The 18035-nt window shown below is 37.5% G+C and overlaps 3 protein-coding genes across 7 annotated transcripts; 1 reads left to right on the top strand and 2 right to left on the bottom strand.

Annotated features, from left to right (window-relative positions):
* Window positions 1–7941: 7941 nt before the first annotated feature.
* LOC103321988 (uncharacterized) lies at window positions 7942–9741 on the bottom strand. Its single transcript, XM_008223844.3, has 2 exons — window positions 9379–9741; window positions 7942–9216 (listed from the first exon to the last, which is right to left on the bottom strand). Exons 1-2 carry the CDS (start codon window positions 9406–9408, stop codon window positions 8308–8310), a joined length of 939 nt encoding a protein of 312 aa, XP_008222066.3. The 5' UTR covers window positions 9409–9741; the 3' UTR covers window positions 7942–8307.
* A 97-nt stretch (window positions 9742–9838) lies between these two features.
* LOC103321986 (OVARIAN TUMOR DOMAIN-containing deubiquitinating enzyme 4-like) lies at window positions 9839–11773 on the top strand. 5 transcript variants are annotated; one of them, XM_008223841.3, is made up of 6 exons: window positions 9839–9973; window positions 10463–10584; window positions 10752–10792; window positions 10938–11036; window positions 11165–11329; window positions 11544–11773. In XM_008223841.3, exons 1-6 carry the CDS (start codon window positions 9949–9951, stop codon window positions 11557–11559), a joined length of 468 nt encoding a protein of 155 aa, XP_008222063.2. In that variant the 5' UTR covers window positions 9839–9948; the 3' UTR covers window positions 11560–11773. The 5 variants fall into 5 exon arrangements, with proteins under 5 accessions (XP_008222063.2, XP_008222061.2, XP_088901380.1 ...); XM_008223839.3 differs by having other exon boundaries at window positions 10463–10614; XM_089045252.1 differs by lacking the exon at window positions 9839–9973 and adding an exon at window positions 10024–10199 and having other exon boundaries at window positions 10463–10614.
* On the bottom strand, window positions 11738–17763 carry LOC103321987 (uncharacterized). Its single transcript, XM_008223842.3, is given in 10 exon segments — window positions 11738–12255; window positions 12476–12589; window positions 12706–12836; window positions 12839–12902; window positions 13048–13221; window positions 13545–13751; window positions 13900–14167; window positions 14519–15615; window positions 16198–17304; window positions 17554–17763. Coding segments are annotated over 9 exon segments (3093 nt in total). The 5' UTR covers window positions 16903–17304; window positions 17554–17763; the 3' UTR covers window positions 11738–11922.
* Window positions 17764–18035: the final 272 nt, after the last annotated feature.

The raw sequence follows: 18035 nt of genomic DNA, 5'->3' as shown, positions 1-18035 counted from the left end.
AACGTTGTTTAACTTCTAGTTTCAGGTTTTCTTTATCGTGTAGAGCATTCATTTATTATAATACATTACAAAACCCAATCTGATTTTAAACAATAAATTTATTGCCAATAATGAACCATTTGTTTCAAAGAATAAGTTATTGGCAATAATTAATAGTTTTAGGTGGGTCGAGATGACATATGGGAGAAAGAAAATAATGGAAGCAAACAACAGACTAAGATCCATTTGTTAATCAAAGAGTTTTTGCTGTTCACAGTCGCTTAAGGCAACTGAGAAATCAAACTCTCTTTATTTGAAGAACTTCATCAAATCTTTTGCTTTCGTACCAACCGGAGATTATAACAGTGAAACCTTTCCAACCATAAAGTCAAGCGAAGAACAATTCCAACCATTGCATTTCTTGCTAAAATATGAAACTTAATATGAAAATATTTGTTTGTGAGAATTTTTTGTGTATTCTTTTCCTTGTTGGAGGTCATATTTATAATACAACGGAACTTTAATAGGCAAGTAAATAATAAATTCCTATTTCTATTTATAGTAGGAAATCGTGAATTAAAGTAAATCAATTACAATTATACTAAGAAGTCTTGGTGTGAAAGGAAAGTAAGTCAGTGGTCCACAAGTCACACAAACACTCCCGCTCACGTTGGTGCATAGATGTCGTCAATGCCCAACTGATCCAGTGAATTGTGGAATGCTTTACTGGAATCAACTTTGTCAAAATATCTGCCAATTGATCCTCTGACTTTATGAAAGGAGACTGAATCACTTTAGCATCGAGTTTTTGTTTGATATAGTGTTGATCTACCTCAACATGTTTGGTGCGATCATGTTGGATTCTGTGCAATAGTTATTGCAACCTTGTTGTCACAAAAGAGATTCATTATAGATGTAGGTCTATACCCAAATTCAATAAGCAACCTCTTTAACCAAATGGCAAATTCATTTGGTCATACCTTTGAACTCGGCTTCTGCACTAGATAATGCCACCACCTTCTGTTTCTTGCTCCTCTATGTAACCAAATTACCTCCCACGAATGTGAAGTAACCGGATGTGGATTTTCTATCTGTTATACTTCCTGCTCAATCTACATTTGTGTAACCATCAATATTTAGAATACCATGTTTTGAGAACATAAGTCCTTTTCCAAGGTGCAGACTTCAAATATCTAAGTATCCGAAGAACTGTATTCATGTGGTCTTCACTCGGAGAATGCATAATGTGAGAATCCATATTCTTAAAAGTTTTTAAAGAAGATTAAATGTTTTTAAATATATATATATGTATTGTTTTACGTTTACAATGCTATTTTAATAATTATTTGTATTAATAAATATATATATACATTTGAATAACTATAAATTATATTATTTGTTTTTCTCTAAATCCTTAGATATTTCTTGTGTATTAAAAAGCTAAAGAAAATCTGTTTTTATCTTTATGAGCAAGTTAACTTTGGACAAAAGGATTGACTTGGTAATTTTTATTATATATATATATATACACACACATATGAGTTTAATCATCTTAAGGTGGAGTGGACGTGTGGATTAGGCACATGCATATTTCATTCTTGTCACCAATATATGTGTCATTGTTTTAAAGCTTAGAGCTTGTGTGTGTTTGACAGCTCGTGTTAGCAGTTAGATTTTATCTTCCTATATTCGTATTTATCCTTATTCATTAAGCTTATCTATATCTATTCTTACTTCATGCCCAAGTTTTGTAAGTGTATAAATAAGGTCTCTCCCCTATTTTGTCAATAACAAAAATGAGAACTAGAGAAATGAAGTAAATACCAGAGAGAGAGAGAGAGAGAGAGAGAGAGAGAGAGAGAGAGAGGTGATGAAATTCTTGGAGGAGATATAGAGCTTAGCTTGTATTTTCTTAAATTGGAGCAATGCTTTGGAATCGAGGTAGGGATTTCTTGGGAGCCTTTACATAAGATTGATTTAATTAAATTTCGTGAGATCTATATTATGTGTGATATTGTATAATGTTCTTGATATGAGATATTTATGTATTGTGAACTATTTGAATAATGTTGGCATAATTGTATCATGTCATGGTAATTGGTTGGAGTTGTTGGGTGGAGAAGATAATAATGGAAAAGAGGGTAATGGAAATAGTCTTTTGTGTAGTTGAGTCTAACTTTTGGCAGGTACCAAGTCTCAGGGATCCCACAGTGCACATGATTTTTTATTAGGTGATTCGGGACTGGTGAAAGGGAGTTAGACAAGATGACTAACAAAAGGGGAATTATGGGATGATTGAAATGAGTGTTAGTTCATATAAATGGGCATTCGGGACCAAGTGGTATAAGCATGGTATAGGACGTGCAGGTCTGCTTGTCCAGTTATATGAATTAACGGGAGTAGATGAAGAGCATTCATGCATTATTATTATTAATGTGATATTTGGTTGTGTGATTGCATGTCACTTAATTTAGTTATATCAATCTACTGTGGTAAGGTCTCATGTCCCTACTGAGCTATGGTTGCTCACCCCTCACCTTGTTTAATTTTTCAGATGAATTAGTGGGAAAGAAAAGGAATAAACCAGTTGATGTTGAATTAGATGAGAGTGATAGAGCTTTATTTATTAATTGTAAAGTTGTAAAATTTTGGAGCTATTTTTATAAGAGAAGTTTATTTTAAACCAAATGTTTCGGCTTTCTATGTATTTTATTTTAGTTTTTATTTTCTTTACTCACACATCGGGCGCGGGATTTCCACCGACCCCCGGGTCCGAGGCGTGACACATAAATTGACTAACGACGCTTATCGCATAAGCAATGGTGAACCATCCAAACGATGCATGTGGTGACTATTTCAGTCCATACAACGCCTTTCATAATTTGCATACTGTTCTAATCTTAGTAGTATTATATCCAGGAGGAATGTCCATATACACTTCTTTCGTGAGTTCTCCATGTAGGAAAACATTCTTTACATCAAACTGGTATAGTGGCCAATCCAAATTAGTTGCGAGGGATAGTAAGACTCTAACTGTGTTCAATTTTGCAAATGGTGCAAAGGTTTCTTCATAATCTACACCTATAAGTCTGTGTGTACCCTTTCGCCACAAGTCTTGCCTTCTATCTCTCGATAAATCCATCAGCGTTGTGTTTTATGGTAAACACCCATCTACATCCGACAGTCTTTTTTTCTTGTGGTAAAGTTTCTAATGTCCAAGTCTAATTCTTCTCAAGAGCTTTCATCTCTTTCTTTATAGCTTGAACCCACTTAAGATCTTTCAATGCTTTAGCAACCTTGGTTGGGATATGAATAGCAGATAACTGATGCACAAAGGCCTTGAGTAGTTCAGATAGCTTCTCAGTGGATACATGATTCGCAATTGGATACTTTGATGTCTTGCCAATATCAGGTGAATAACAGTTTGGTGGCTTCCCACGATTTTTCCTAAAAGGTAATTGGTATCCAATAGATTTGTCATCTAAATTTACAAGTGTAGTGGGAGTAACAAATTTTAGCTGATGGTGCTACTATGGTTGGCGGCGAACTCGCTTAGGATGCTAGTAGATTGATTAGTAGATTAGAGGTCTTCCGTCTATCCTTTTGCTCTTATCTCAGACAAAGCATAACGGGTAAGGAAAGTGTTGTTTTATTTATGATTTATATTTATTATATAAAATTATAAAATAATAAAATAATTTATATTTATATATAAGTTACCTCAAGTATATTCTCATGAGATTAGTCTGTTGGTACTGTTGAGTTAGAATGAGGTCTTTATCTCGTTGTTCTATATTGTCTGTAGGTGTGGGACTCGGATTAGAAACATCTTCGCAGGGGTCAGCGGGCCAGGTGGATCACTGTGAATGGGGATTGATCGCTATTCAACAGAGAGCGATCTCATGCTCCAGACTCGGGACGATCGATCGTTTTTGTACCAATGGGTAAGGAAAGTGTTGTTTTATTTATGATTTATATTTATTATATCAAATTATAAAATAATAAGATAATTTATATTTATATATAAGTTACCTCAATGATATTCTCAGGAGATTGATCCCTTGGTACTGTTGAGTTAGAAGTGGGTATTCATCTCGTTGTTCTGTATTGTCTGTAGGTGTGGGACTTGGATTAGAAACATTTTCGCAGGGTCAGGTGAGTCAGGAGGATCACTGTGAATGGGGATTGATCGCTTTTCAACAGAGAGCGATCTCGTGCTCCAAACTCGGGACGATCGATCGTGCGGTTTGGACAATTGATCATTTCTGTACAAAGGTGAATTTCTTCGTTTTCCAAGTTGCTCCAATTCTGCTCTTCACATCGTATCTCCCCTTGAAGCGTAGAATTGGATGATGGGTCATGAATGAACATCTCATATTCCAGAAAGGTCACATCCAAAGTGACATAGGTACGTTGGGTAGGAGGATGATAATATTGGTAGCCTTTCTGATGAGTGGCATAACTCACAAAAACACAACGAAGAGCACAAGGATCAAGTTTGTTATGTTGATTTTTGTGGAGATGAACGAAGGCCACACTTCCAAAGTGTCACGCCCCGGACCCAGGGGTCGGTGGAAATCCCGCGCCCGGTGCGTGAGAAAGTAAAAATTAAAAAGAAAGCCGAAAGATGGGTTTAAAATTAAACTTCTCTTATAAAAATAGCTTACAACTCTACAGGAAATAAATAAAACCCTACTACTCTCGTCTAATTCAGCCTCAACCGGTTTAGTCCTTATCTTGCCCACTAAATCATCTGAAAAGTTAAATAGGGTGAGGGGTGAGCAACCACAGCTCAGTAGGGACATGAGACCTTACCACAATAGATTGATATAATTAAATTAGGTGATGTGCATTCACATAACCAAATATCACATTAATAATAATAATACTGATAATAATGCATGAATGCTCTTCAATTCTATTCCCGTTAATTCATATAACTGGACAAGCAGACCTGCACGTCCCATACCATGCTTATACCACTTGGTCCCGAATGCCCATTTATATGAACTAACACCCATTTCAATCATCCCATAATTCCCCTTTTGTTAGTCATCTTGTCTAACTCCCTTTCGCCAGTCCCGAATCACCCAATAAAAACCATGTGCACTGTGGGATCCCTGAGACCTGGTACCTGCCAAGAGTTAGACTCAACTACACAAAAGACCATTCCTATTACCCTCTTTTCCATTATTATCTTCTTCACCCAACAACTCCAACCAATTACATTGACATGACAGAATTATGCCAACATTATTCAAATAGTTCACAATACGTAAATATAGTATATCAAGAACATTATACAATATCAAGAACACCCATTATAATAGCACACAAAATATAGAGCTCACGAAATTTAATTAGATCAATCTTCGTAAAGACCCTCAAGAAATCCCTACCTCGTTTCCAAAGCATTGCTCCAATTTAAGAAAATACAAGCTAAGCCCTATATCTCCTCCAAGAATTTCATCATCATCTCTCTCTCTCTCTCTCTCTCTCTCTCTCTCTCTCTCTCTCTCTCTCTCTCTCTCTCTCTCTCTCTCTCTCTCACATTACATGTTTGTTATCTTTGGAAGTAGTAGTAAAACAACTTGTAAGCTTCCTATTTATACTAGAATAAAGTCGGCAACTATCCTTCTATCATTGGTTAATACTCTTGGCGGCAACAATATAGGATAACAACAACTTTGAAGTTATCTTTAATCTTGCAATGTCCCGCCACCTAGCAAGAATGGTAGCACCAACTCTAGCTATCAAACTCTTGATCCAACACCTCATGCTAATGAGTCCACCTCATGCTTCTTACCAAATATCCTTTAAGACTTACCTCCTAAGGTTTCAATAAAATAAAATTCATGATAAGATAGATTTATTCAAATCTATCACTCAACGTGCACACTACCATGCAAATAATATGGGTTCTATATATATATATATATATATATATATAAACTAATAGTGAAAATTGCACACATATATATATAATGAATATAACAACATATATATAATATAAATTAAATGGCAAAATATTAAATCTTCAACCTATATAATTTTATAAATACGGGGTTTCACACAAAGATTCAGGGTGTGAGCACTAAAACAAATAGCAGGGGCCCGTGTTATGCAAGCACTTATAAGGAAGTTTTAAAGGTCAATACAGTAGAAGGCATACGAATGATCAGGTGAACTGCGGTGACAATAGCATCATCCCAATGATGGCGAGGAACATGAGTGCCAATCAGAAATGCTCTGGTGGTTTCAAGAAGATGTCGATTCTTTCATTCAGCAACACCATTTTGTTGTGGTGTCTGAGGATAAGTCGTCTCATGAATAATTTCATATGGTTGGAAGTAAGCCTGAAAGTTATGATTGACAAATTCTCCACCATTTTCTGAATGAAGAATCTGTATTTGAGTATTGAACTAAGTTTTCATCTGTTTGGGGAAGAATTGAAAACAGGAAAACACTTCGTTTTTATTCTTCAGCAAATAAAGTCATGTCATCTGTGTACAATCATCTACGAATGTGACAAATCACCAAACACCAGAAGGAGCAGTGATAGGTGAAGGTCCTCAGACATCAGAATGAATTAACGTAAACGAAGTAGTACATTTGTTCGTACTCAACGGATAGGGAACACGGTGACTCTTGGCCAAAATACAAGTGCCACATGTGAAGTTAGAGTCCTTGAAACCTGAGAATAAATTTGGTATAAGATACTTCATATAACTAAAAGATGGATGTTCTAATCGACAATGCCACAACAAGATTTGTTTTTGTTTACTATCAGAGGGATGTGTCACACTATTAGCCATGTCGGGACTGAAGTTATCTACATAATATAGCCCCCCTCTTTTAGTACCACGACCAAGAATCTCCTTAGTGTGATATCATGAAGTAAACAAAAACTCGTGTAAATAAATACACAACAATTCAATTGTTCAGTAAACTAACTAACAAAATCAATTCATTGGATAAAAATGGAACAAGTAAAGTATTAGACAGTGAGAGAAAGGATGAGAGTGCAACAGTGTCAACCTCTGTCGCAGGATAAGTAACTTCATTGGCGTTAGCAATACAAGTTTGTTGGGGTTGTGTAGTATTAAGAAAATCATCAGGATCAAACATCATATGATCAGTTGCACCGGAATCAATTATCCAGCTCGTGGAATCACTCTTATCAAAAGTATGGAATCCATAACTAGTATCATTACTAGTCGTATCGCGTTATGTTCGATCTTTGAGAGTAGCCCACCATTTTGGGTAGCCATGCAATTTAAAAGAAGTCTCACAAGTATGTCTTGGATCACCACAATATGTGTAATCTCGTCCATGTGTCAGGATCGTTAGTGGAGAAGTCATAATCTGTGCAGCGGAAAATACATAGGATATAGGTTTAATAGGAATCAGGATCGGGATCTGAGCCGAGTGGGGCTTGAGTCGAATCGAAGTCGAGATCTAGGTTCAATCAGAGACAAATTCGGGTCGAGTTTGTCATCGGAGTCGGGGTCGGGGTCGTTATCGTCGTAGTCGGGGTTGTCAAAATAGGATCCTAATTCAGAATCGGGTTCGAGGTCATCAAAATAGAATCCTAATTCAGGATCGAGTTCGGGGTCAAAGTCTGCATCTGTAGGAGCTGAGCCACCTAGGCACTCAACTAGGCTATGATTGGTTGAGAATGAAAGGAGTCGATGGTGCTATCTCCATGAAGGTTGAAAAAATCATCAACCCCCATAGCGGCAGCGGGGGTTTGAAACTAAAGTCAGCAATTCCAAGATCCGCTCTGATACCATACTAAAATATGAAACTTAATATGAGAATATTTGTTTGTGGGAATTTTCTGTGTATTCTTCTCCTTGTAGGAGATTATATTTATAATACAACGGAACTTTAATAAGCAAGTAAATAATAAATTCATATTTCTATTTACAATAGGAAATCATGAATTAAAGTAAATCAATTACAATTATAATAGGAATTCTTGGTGTGAAAAGAAAGTAAGTCAATATTTCACAAGTCACGCCAACATTTTTCAGTAAAGATTACAGAACCAACTGATTCAATTCTCTACTTAAAACAAGCAAATCCTACTCACTTCCAAGGTTTATATACACAATTACATTTTGGCTGCGCCCAAATCACACTGCCATTTTTGTATTTACAAATTCACTAAGTTCTAAAACATAATACATTTATTGTCTTTTCATTAACAAAACTAGCAAAAATGTATAAATGCCCTCTTCCCAGAATAGCATATTTTGTTGAAGTTTTCTTTTATAAAATGTGTTATTCATGAAAAAGAGTGGTGAATTGTTTGCTATAGTTTTGTTAATAAGTGAATGAAAGAGAGCGCGGCGTGTAGTTTCTACTTGCATTTCTTCCGGGCGACGTCATAAGCCATGCCGATTCGAACAATTCTAGGAGCCCATCATCCTTAGAATTGGTTTCACTTTCATCATCATCATCAGCAATTGAGCTCTCCACTTCTTCCTCGTTATTAATATTTTTCTCTTCTCTTTTTTCAACCCCTGCCTTATTTGTTGCCTTCTGTAGAAGTACTTCCTTGTAAGTAGCACCCTTGGTAACACCTACGTGATGAGGAGACATAATATTATCCTTATCAATCTGATCACCACCTGCACATTTATTATTATTACTTGGGGTTAAGGGTTCTTTAGGCCGGTCTGCTTCATGAACAAAACCCGGTTCATTGTTGCGTTCAACTTTGCTGCTTGTATCAACCTTAGTCTCCTTCTCCTTTGTACCCTTCGACATTCTCCAATAACTCAATAATGTAGCCACCACAAAATTCAGCGATGAAATAGCACGAACCAATGTCCAATCCAAAAACGAAACATGGCTGACGCAAGCGGGGATTTTGCTGATGACATTATCAAATTTTCCAGGTAGGGTTTCGGTGACCCTAACCAGATCGTCGATCCTATTAAACACAATGTGGGATGGAGGGTAGAATCTCTCGACCATGTCTTCAAGAGCTAAAATTCGATTGTCGATAAAGGAGAGGATTGCCATGGTGATCCATTGGTATTGCAAGACATAGGCCAAGGGTCCGCCCAATGTGGCCACTCTGGCTGCAAATTTTACTATGAAGCCTAAGGGTCCATTGAAACCTTGGGCTATGGTGAAGGCTCTGTGAGATATCACTAAGATTGAAACCGCACATGTGTGCAACGGGCGCCGTCTTGCATTGATCATTTTGATTCCAATTGTTGATTCCTGAGAAATTTATTTATTCAGAGAAAACATAACATGAAATTTGAAACCAAATATGCTGAAAATTATAAATTTAGATTAATTTAAAGTAATAAAGATATCGCCTATATCAACAAAATAAAATACAAAGTCTAAAATATTTGTGAGAAGAGAAATTGTGTGAACCTTGGACGCCAAGGATGCCCGGGAATCCATATTCTTGAAAAAATGGTCAAGGATTTGGTCTCATATTTATGTCAAAGAGAAGTGTCGGGCTCTAATTTGATGGCACCTGATAATAGTAAAATCCAAATAAATGTTTGGAAGGGCGCAGTTTCTTTTTCGGCGCACCGCCAGTTGGAAATGGACGGGTCCTATTCAATTCAGCGGGAGAGTTCTCTGGGTTGCCGACACGTGTTAAGTATGTATTTGCAAGCACCGTCCGAAGATTAGCAAGCACGGCGAGCTTTGATATAGGGCGCGCGTAACGGATCCTAGCCGTTGGTGGTTGAAACTTTTAAACTTATTAAAGCAAAGTATCCAATTCGATTCCTTTGATGGTTGAAAGGAAAAGCTGTGGACTGGGGAGGTGGTGCTGTCTTCATCACTTGTGTTCAACGGTGAAAATTCAATTGCACATCAAAATCAAGAAGCAGGTACATCATTTTGTTCTTTCATAAGTGGCATTAGAGAGTATCTCAAGCAAGTTCGTGTTTTTTTCTCATTCTCTCGACTGCTTAATTCTGAATTCAACCGATGCCGAAACGGGAAAATTTGCTTGGTAACAAATTTTTATTTTTTTTTTCTACAAAGAATTGTTTTGTTTGTTTTTTTCGAAGTTAAGAATAAAGGTTTTTGGTTATTCCTAGCTTAATCAATACTTAGATGAATGCCTTGTACTATCTTATATGCTTTTCTTCATGGTCTTTGTCTCTCTTCGATTTAATTTAAGTTTCCCTCCATCTGTTGTTCATCATTATTATGGAATAATATGGATTACAACCAAGGTTGGTTTGTTATTTCTTTCTTCTTCTTTTTCTCCTTTTCTTATATAATTTTGTAATTTTATTCTTGATGCCGTAATACTATTTGCAAATGTGTGTTTGTGATATCACCTACTTTTAAGTTTCAAACTGATGGCGTTTCAGAACTTTCTGAGGGCCTTTTTTGTGGTTCTTTTAAATTTTTTCTTTCTTTTTTCGGGATGTAATTGTTGGTGCTGCACTGATCTTATAAACCGACTGAATTACTTGATGCTTGCTTTGTACAGGCATACCTGGAGATGGAAGATGTTTGTTCCGGTCTGTGGTTCAAGGTGCTTGTCTAAGAGCAGGGAAGCCATCTCCAAGCGACGCTCTTCAGAGAGAACTCGCAGATGAGCTTAGAGCGAAAGTACAGAATGAACTCAATTTTATACCACTTGTATTAAAATTTTCTCTTAAAATAACCCTGTACTTTTTTGTGTCAATTGTTCCTTTTTCTTTTACTTTTTCCAAAAAAATTGTTTCCTTTTATTTAGTCAGAGGATTTCCTACGTAAAACATTATGTGTATGAACAGGTAGCAGATGAGTTCATTAAAAGGAGGGCAGACACCGAATGGTAAACTTCTGAAGGATCCCTGTTTTATATGATGCTTTTGCTTCATTTATATATAGTTGGTAGAAAAGGCACCTAACTAAGAGACAGATTGTGCTTCTTATACTCATTTTCCAATCAAATGCTTATATTTTTAATTTATTGGCAGGTTTCTTGAAGATGATTTTGAAACGTATGTTGTACAGATGCGACAACCGCACATTTGGGGAGGCGAACCTGAATTGCTTATGTCCTCACATGTCCTAAAGTAATCCTCTGATCTTAACATCTTCCTTTCGTGGTTAGAGAGATATATTTATGTTGCTTAAGATTTAGAAGCACTTAGACTGCCAATGATCAAAAGGTTTATCTTATTATATAACTTTCCATTGCTAGGGTGCCGATTACAGTTTATATGCGGGACAGCGATTCTGGTAGCCTGAAAATCATAGCTGAATATGGTCAAGAGTACGGTAAGGATAACCCTATCCGTGTACTATATCATGGTTATGGACACTACGACACAATGCGTGGTTCGGCTACTGGTGCACAGTCCAAGTTGTAAGATTTCTTGGTTCCCTACTATCTGTTTCCTGGCAAAATATATTCTAGTTGTGTGTGGTTTCCTTCTCATCTTTTGGCGTCATTCATAGTTCTTGTTTTAGCCTCTTAATATCTCTAAATTCCAAAGATTTCCCTGAATTGATGAACAGACTAACGTATTTATGGAATACTAGCTTGGTGTCTCATAACTTTTCCCTGTGGCTATTTGCAGGTACAAACAAAGATGAACAGAGATACATGGGGCTGTAGCCTCTGTAGTCATATTCAGCATCTTGAATTGTATTCCTGTTCTTTGCTTATAGTAGCTAATGTTTCGAGAAATGGGCACTATCACAAAACAAGATCCTCAAAAAATTTGTGTCTCATGCTTTGTTTATAGCATCTGCCCAGTTTAGATTAGGTGGATGCATAAAAATAAAATTAAGGCTTCCATTATTCAAACATTAATAGGCCTCCATGCCTCTGGAACAAACTTCCCTAATATTCATGTGGTTGTATACAACAAACTCAAATCTGTACAAGAGTGAAAAGTAAAGAGACCACTGAACAACCCACCCCAAGTACGCCAAATGCATACACGAAAGAGAAGATCATTCACTATCCTTCCAAACTTCACGGAGGAGTTGATATCTGACAACTTTTCGACCACCCTTCGACTTCAGCACTGAGTTGGCTGTCAACGAACTGGGAGAAACCGGGGAATTGTCTATGATGATTGCAGTCATCGGTGAATCCAACTCATCAAGCTCATCATCACTAGTGTATGATTTCTTAACCACTGATGACCCACTCCTCAAGAGAGTTGGACTTCCCACCTCTCCTATAATGCCTATTAGTGAAGCAGCTGGAGGTGGTGAATAGACTGTAGGATTTGCAGCACATGGGAAACTTGAAGCAGACTCTACTTCAGCTTCTAAATTCTCCTGAATAAATAAAAAGTGAAATAGATTAATGCAAATTGAAGCCCACAAAGACGAGGGCTTCCACCCCAAGTTCCATGATTCTTGTTTCCAGAGAATAGCCAGTTAAAGTAATAAAACAATCAATCAGAGCAAATCAGTCTTACACCATTCAAACAGGAATGCAGTGCAGTATATAAGCTGAATAGTTTTTTGCAGAGATAGTAGAGGGCCTCTAGGTTACCTCATAATCAAGAGCCTCAAAAACTGCTTCAGGAATTGGGTCTGGGCAAAACTCGTCTGAAACAAAATTGTAAAGAACCCTCTTGATCAGTGGTGCACCAAATGTAGGGCATACCTGCAGATAATAAATGAAACAGTGATCATTACAAAATGGCAGGGAGTTATTATAAACTCAGTTGATTTCTTTATTTTAACTTTTGGGGTGGGGGTGTACACAAACCCAGTGCTTACTTCTTTTCTGGTGGATTTATCTGCAAGCATATCAAATGGAAGCATCATCAGATCACTCAAAGCATTAAGAAGACGGAAAGCTTTAAAGGATGTTTCACAGTTTAGTCGCTTTTGATCACTGAGTTCAGTACATCATCAGGAGCATCACTATCATCTATACCAAATAGATCAGTAAGCCATCGAGACCAGCTTCCAATCTGGGGATATGAAGACAAGCAGAGTCCTTTTATCAATGAGTGCAAGACTGCTAGTTATTCATACATAAAAGAATACGTGACTATTTACTGGCCCAAAAAAAAAAATTGTAACTAATTACCTCACACGGTTAGGTGTCACACTTACCGCGTTTTTTAGCTGTGCTCCAGCCCCAAAGCTTGACTTTCCAGCTGGAATAGGGAGAACCTTGGAATCACTTATGGGGTCAGACACAGGATCTGTGGGCATCTCTTCAGCATTTTCACGAAGAATAGCATTGAACATAGCCACATCCAATCTATCCACTAACTGCTCCATTACCTGAAAAACCATGCATTTACAAGTATGCATAAATTTTGACGAAAGTAGCAAAATCATGCAACAGATCTTTAAATGACATATGGAAACATGCTGAAATAGTAAAAGCTCACTCTAATGTAGTATTGGAATCTACTGGAAGTTGGACACATAAAATAAAACACTAGATATGTTTTCTTTAAAACATTGGTGGTATAGCTCGGGCTACCTATAGCATGTGCACTGAGTTGAGCTCCAATATTCTTATGTTAACCTTTAGGGGTTTCCAGGTGAAGTGAAATGCTCAATGTGCACATTGAGGAAGGGATGGTAATGCATAAACATACCAAACGAGCCAGCAGAGGCAAGCAACCACACTCATGTCCACCAGCTCTTGCAGGACAAAGCCTTTCACAGGCATCTTTGAAAGCCTTTTTCCACAGCTCCATAGAAAAATTACCCTGCTCATGACCACCCAAACCATACTTCCTTCCATAGGTTTTCCTTGAGCTTGAGCCCTTGGCAGCTGCTGACTGCATATATGGAGTCATATTCTGGAGAAGGGAAAACAAGATACAATATCAGACATGAATAGCAAGGACTTTCGGATCTAAACTTCCTGTAGATAGAGCTCAGTATTGAAAGAATGAAAAAAGATGATGATGACAATAATGAAGAAAACAGAAAACAATATGGATTTACCTGCCACCATACAGACTCAACAATTCGGGAGAAGATCCAACCTTCAAACTTTTCCAAAGTGGCCATAAATATCTGTGGATCTTCCCAATTATCAAAACTTTCAAGAGTCCTATCATTCTCTTCCTTGTGAGGAGGAAACCCATTCTTTGCTGATAAAAGCCCCCCAGCATTAATTTTAGTCCGGGGTCGAGCAGAAATTTGTGGTTTCCCTAAGGTCTGGCTGATGATACCTCTCAACACAATTGAATTCGACAACCAGAATGTCAACCTGTTTATTGGCAACAACACATACAATAAACTGTCAAACTAAAAGAGAAGTATTTTAACATCCTTTTAGAACTCATCATATTAAATGATTTGGATCATTAAGGGAAAAAGAAAAGGGAAAAATATATATGGCCCATAGGGACAAAGATACTATATGTAGCCAATCAGTTTATGGTGCATCCTGATCCATTTCATGTGTCATTTGTATCCCAAAACAGACAGTCAAGTATCCTCTGGATCACTTATTACTAGGGATTCTGGTTACTCTGATTTGCATATTAGAACATCATTAGTTTTACGATGAGGCATAGCCAGTATATTATTGATCTTCCATTTATTTAGCTTCAAGTACCTTGGAACATCATTTCCACATGCTTTAGACACCAAAATCAACCCAGTAATAGCAGCTCTTGCTGCGTTTCCCTTCTTAGCTTGAGAGCTCGCTTTGCAAGCATTTAAATAGAATCTAGACAGTCTTCGAGCAGGAGCATGAATCTTATTTGCAGAGCTCCCATGCTCAGCGGCAACTGAGTAAAGGCCAACCTCAACAGCAGCAGCTTCTCTCAATTCTTCCTTAAGCAATTCAATTGTGGACTCCAAGTCAACTTTACTATCAGAAAATCTGGTCGTTGTTTCTTCTCTTTCACTTGTTCCACTAATCATACCACAAACATGAACATCTTCAGGAATATCAGCTTCCTTTAACTTCTCGACAAACTCATTATTGCTTGGAAGTCTATTGTTCTGAGCTGAGACAAAAGGTAACTGCAAAGACTTTACATGCTTTAATTCATTACTTTTAACCTTACTGCCCTGCACTCCAACAGTATTCCTGCCGATTGTAAAAGTTTCACTCTTTAACCTGACTTGCTTTCTGGTAGCGTCTTGTGAAAATCTGGAAGATAATTTGTCATCAAATGAATATTCTTTCACCTTTAGGAGATGACCATCCTCTCGATTAGCTTGCGAATCTGCATTGCTTGCAAATACTGAGTCTGTGTCCTCCTGAATAGGCGTGCTTGAGGATGCACCTTCAGTAGCATGGTTACTGACAATATTAACCACTTGAGAATTTTCATGCATTCTGGCACTGCTGTTAGAAAGAGTTTTGTGAATTCTGTTGTCCTTAATATTGTGGTTACCAGATTTTTGATGGCTTTCTTGGTGGCCAAAGGATGAAGAAGATGATTGAACAGAGGGAGTGAGAGATTTTTTCAGGGTTGGCATTGAGCTCTCCCTTGGAACGTTAGGCAAAGAAGCAGGATCATTTGCAGGGTTCAGCAGAATGGAGGAAGAGCCTATTGACGATGATGGAGATGAACTTCCATTTTGGTTTTTGAATGCTTTAGCCACTGGAGTTGCCCCTGTGCTTGCAGATATTGCTATTGACTCAACGGCAGGCTCCCCATAAAGCCGTCTAGTGCTATCAGTTGTTGATTCTGATTCATTCTGCAATTAGTTATATATGGCTGTTAAACAATCTGAAGATACACAAATGAATTCGCTTAGACAAAGATAAGCAACCCATCAGATCAAACACAATCATGGTATCAGAAATTGTTGTAGTGCAGTAAATGATCTGCAATAATGGTCCACCATTTGATTGATGCAGAAGTAGCCCAGATATTAAAGTAAACCGGCTGGATGATTGCAACCACATCATTATGTAGTTTTCTTTGGACATACCTATGCAAATGAGTATGAAAATTATGATGATGCTAGTACTCATGAGCAGATGATTTGGATTCTCAGATATTGTATTTGAAGATCTTAAGTTAAAGTACGTAGTTTGTTCATTGTACGGCCATGGATCTGCAATTAAATTAAATTCGATAAGCCTATTTCTACATAATAAATTAGATGCAAGGATATTTAAACTGGAGAAATCATACAAAAAAAGAAATATATATATCATATTCTGTACCACTAATCACAGAGTAAGGACTTTCACAGGAATTTTCAAAATTATAAGAGCAGAAAAGCACAGAAGTTAATCTAAAAAGGAAAACTTATTAAATTAGCTCCACATACCTTTTCACTGCTGCTTGGTAATGAACTGACTGTTTTCTCAAAAGCAGAGGAGGTTACAGTATGTGATGAATGTGAGGAAACACCATCATCATCATCTTCATCATCATCAGTAAATGAGGCAATCTCATCATTGCCATCATTCATGGACTCTGGAACAGATTGAGTTCCATCATTCTCCAGAGACACTTCTCTGGACAAGCTGCCCTTTGGTGACAAGCTGGAGCTAGGTTTAACACATGGCTGAACATTAACATAAAGAACCGGTTGAGCGGAACTCTTAAAGCTTTTCTTCCAGTTCAATGGAGTGCTCACATTTCTGGTTTCTATGATGATCCCATAATCTGCAAGATTTATCACGGCTGATGCCAACAGTTGACCTTTCACTGCCTTGTCTTTTCGAGGTTCATACAAGTAAAATTCCAAGTTGTTCTTCTGGTAAGTATCACGTACAGTGCTTTTTCTTGATTTCTCCCTGTACAAAGTGACTGGAAGGGTGAAAGACTCGCCGAATTCGATCTTCCCATCTCCAACGTTACAAGTAAAGGATCCAGAAACTTGATCACCATTTTCCCATTGAAGCAACACAGACTGTACAGATCTCAAAGCCTGAGATGAGGGCCATGGTTTAATCTCCAGCACATGGATAAGGTAATCAACCTGAACAGCTGTGCTCTTCCTGCTCTTTGTTCTTATCCCCAGAACCATTGTTATGAGAAGTGCCAGGAAAGCTCTTGATGGGTAGGACCAGTTACAATGCTTCTACATCCATGAAACCTTCTTACATAGATACACTTCACAGAATCAGATAAAAGGGGAACAAAGAAAGACTAAGAAAAAAACATTTTCAAATTCTCAACTCTATTCTATGAATTTAATTTAATAATAAGATTCAATGCACAGTGATGAATTTCAATAAACAACAAACAAAACGCAAAAGAAAAATAATGGGCAGATAATTTTGACCATGAGAGACAAAATGAGTACAAGATAGAACGTGGGGAGGTTTAATAATTTTTGGGCAATCACCCACCCCACTCATTCAGCTGCTTTTGATAAACAAATGCTGACAAAAGCCTCAAACGCACGGTGACAAAACCTCTGGCCTACCTGTTCTTTGAAAATACGAACAAAACAAGCCAAAATTGAAACGGACAAAAAGGGTGATCAGAACAGCAGCAGTGAATCAACCAAAAAACAAAAAATGTTGACTTATTCGTCCAAATATTGATACAGAGAAATGGAACTCATAATTAGATCGGAATCAGAGTGAAGAAGACAATGACAAGCAATTGGAATTGCAGCCACTTCAACGAAGATCGGAGCTTGGAAGAATCAAAGAAATGTGAGCGAACTTACAATGAGTTAACGGAGAGAGAGAGAGAGAGAGAGAGAGAGAGAGAGAGAGAGGAATGTGGGAGAGAATGAAGAAAAGCACGAGACTCTGTTGTTCTGGCCACTGCTTCTTCTTTCCTCTGTGTCTCTGCTTCACTTTTCTACGTTGCGTCAAAATGAGAAAAATTGAAAATGTGCGTGCGTGAGAATACGAAAGAGGAAATAAAAAGTCGTTCGGAAAAGGAAAGAGGATGATATATGATAACCGCGTTTTGGGGGAAGCAACTGTCGCTCTCGCTTAAGTAGATCTGGGCCCTTTCTTTTTGCCCGCTAACAGGTTGAATCATTCTATTGGGCTCTGCATCTTCTTTGTACCCTTAATTTATTGGCCCGTTAAGCAAAAAATTGGTAAAGCCTCACTTCACTTTCGGCTAAACTACGCCGATTCGATGCCAATCGAACTCAATACCTGACCTTTGGTTGTACCACAAAGTTAACAAGTTCTT

The sequence above is a fragment of the Prunus mume genome, linkage group LG2, assembly GCF_029339155.1.
Source record: "Prunus mume cultivar Tortuosa linkage group LG2, ASM2933915v1, whole genome shotgun sequence".
NCBI classification, from domain to species: domain Eukaryota; kingdom Viridiplantae; phylum Streptophyta; class Magnoliopsida; order Rosales; family Rosaceae; genus Prunus; species Prunus mume.
The sequence above is the reverse complement of the archived record's forward strand: the minus strand, read 5'-3'. Positions and strand labels throughout refer to the sequence as shown.

Excerpts from the sequence above, each read along its gene's own strand:
- LOC103321988 (XM_008223844.3), bottom strand. The coding sequence starts at position 9,408 with ATGGATTCCCGGGCATCCTTGGCGTCCAAG. Across the intron at positions 9,217-9,378 it reads GGGCATCCTTGGCGTCCAAG|GAATCAACAATTGGAATCAA; the intron begins GTTCACACAATT and ends TAAATTTCTCAG.
- LOC103321986 (XM_008223839.3), top strand. The coding sequence starts at position 9,949 with ATGCCGAAACGGGAAAATTTGCTTG. Across the intron at positions 10,615-10,751 it reads AACTCAATTTTATACCACTT|GTAGCAGATGAGTTCATTAA; the intron begins GTATTAAAATTT and ends GTGTATGAACAG. Across the intron at positions 11,037-11,164 it reads ATGTCCTCACATGTCCTAAA|GGTGCCGATTACAGTTTATA; the intron begins GTAATCCTCTGA and ends TTCCATTGCTAG.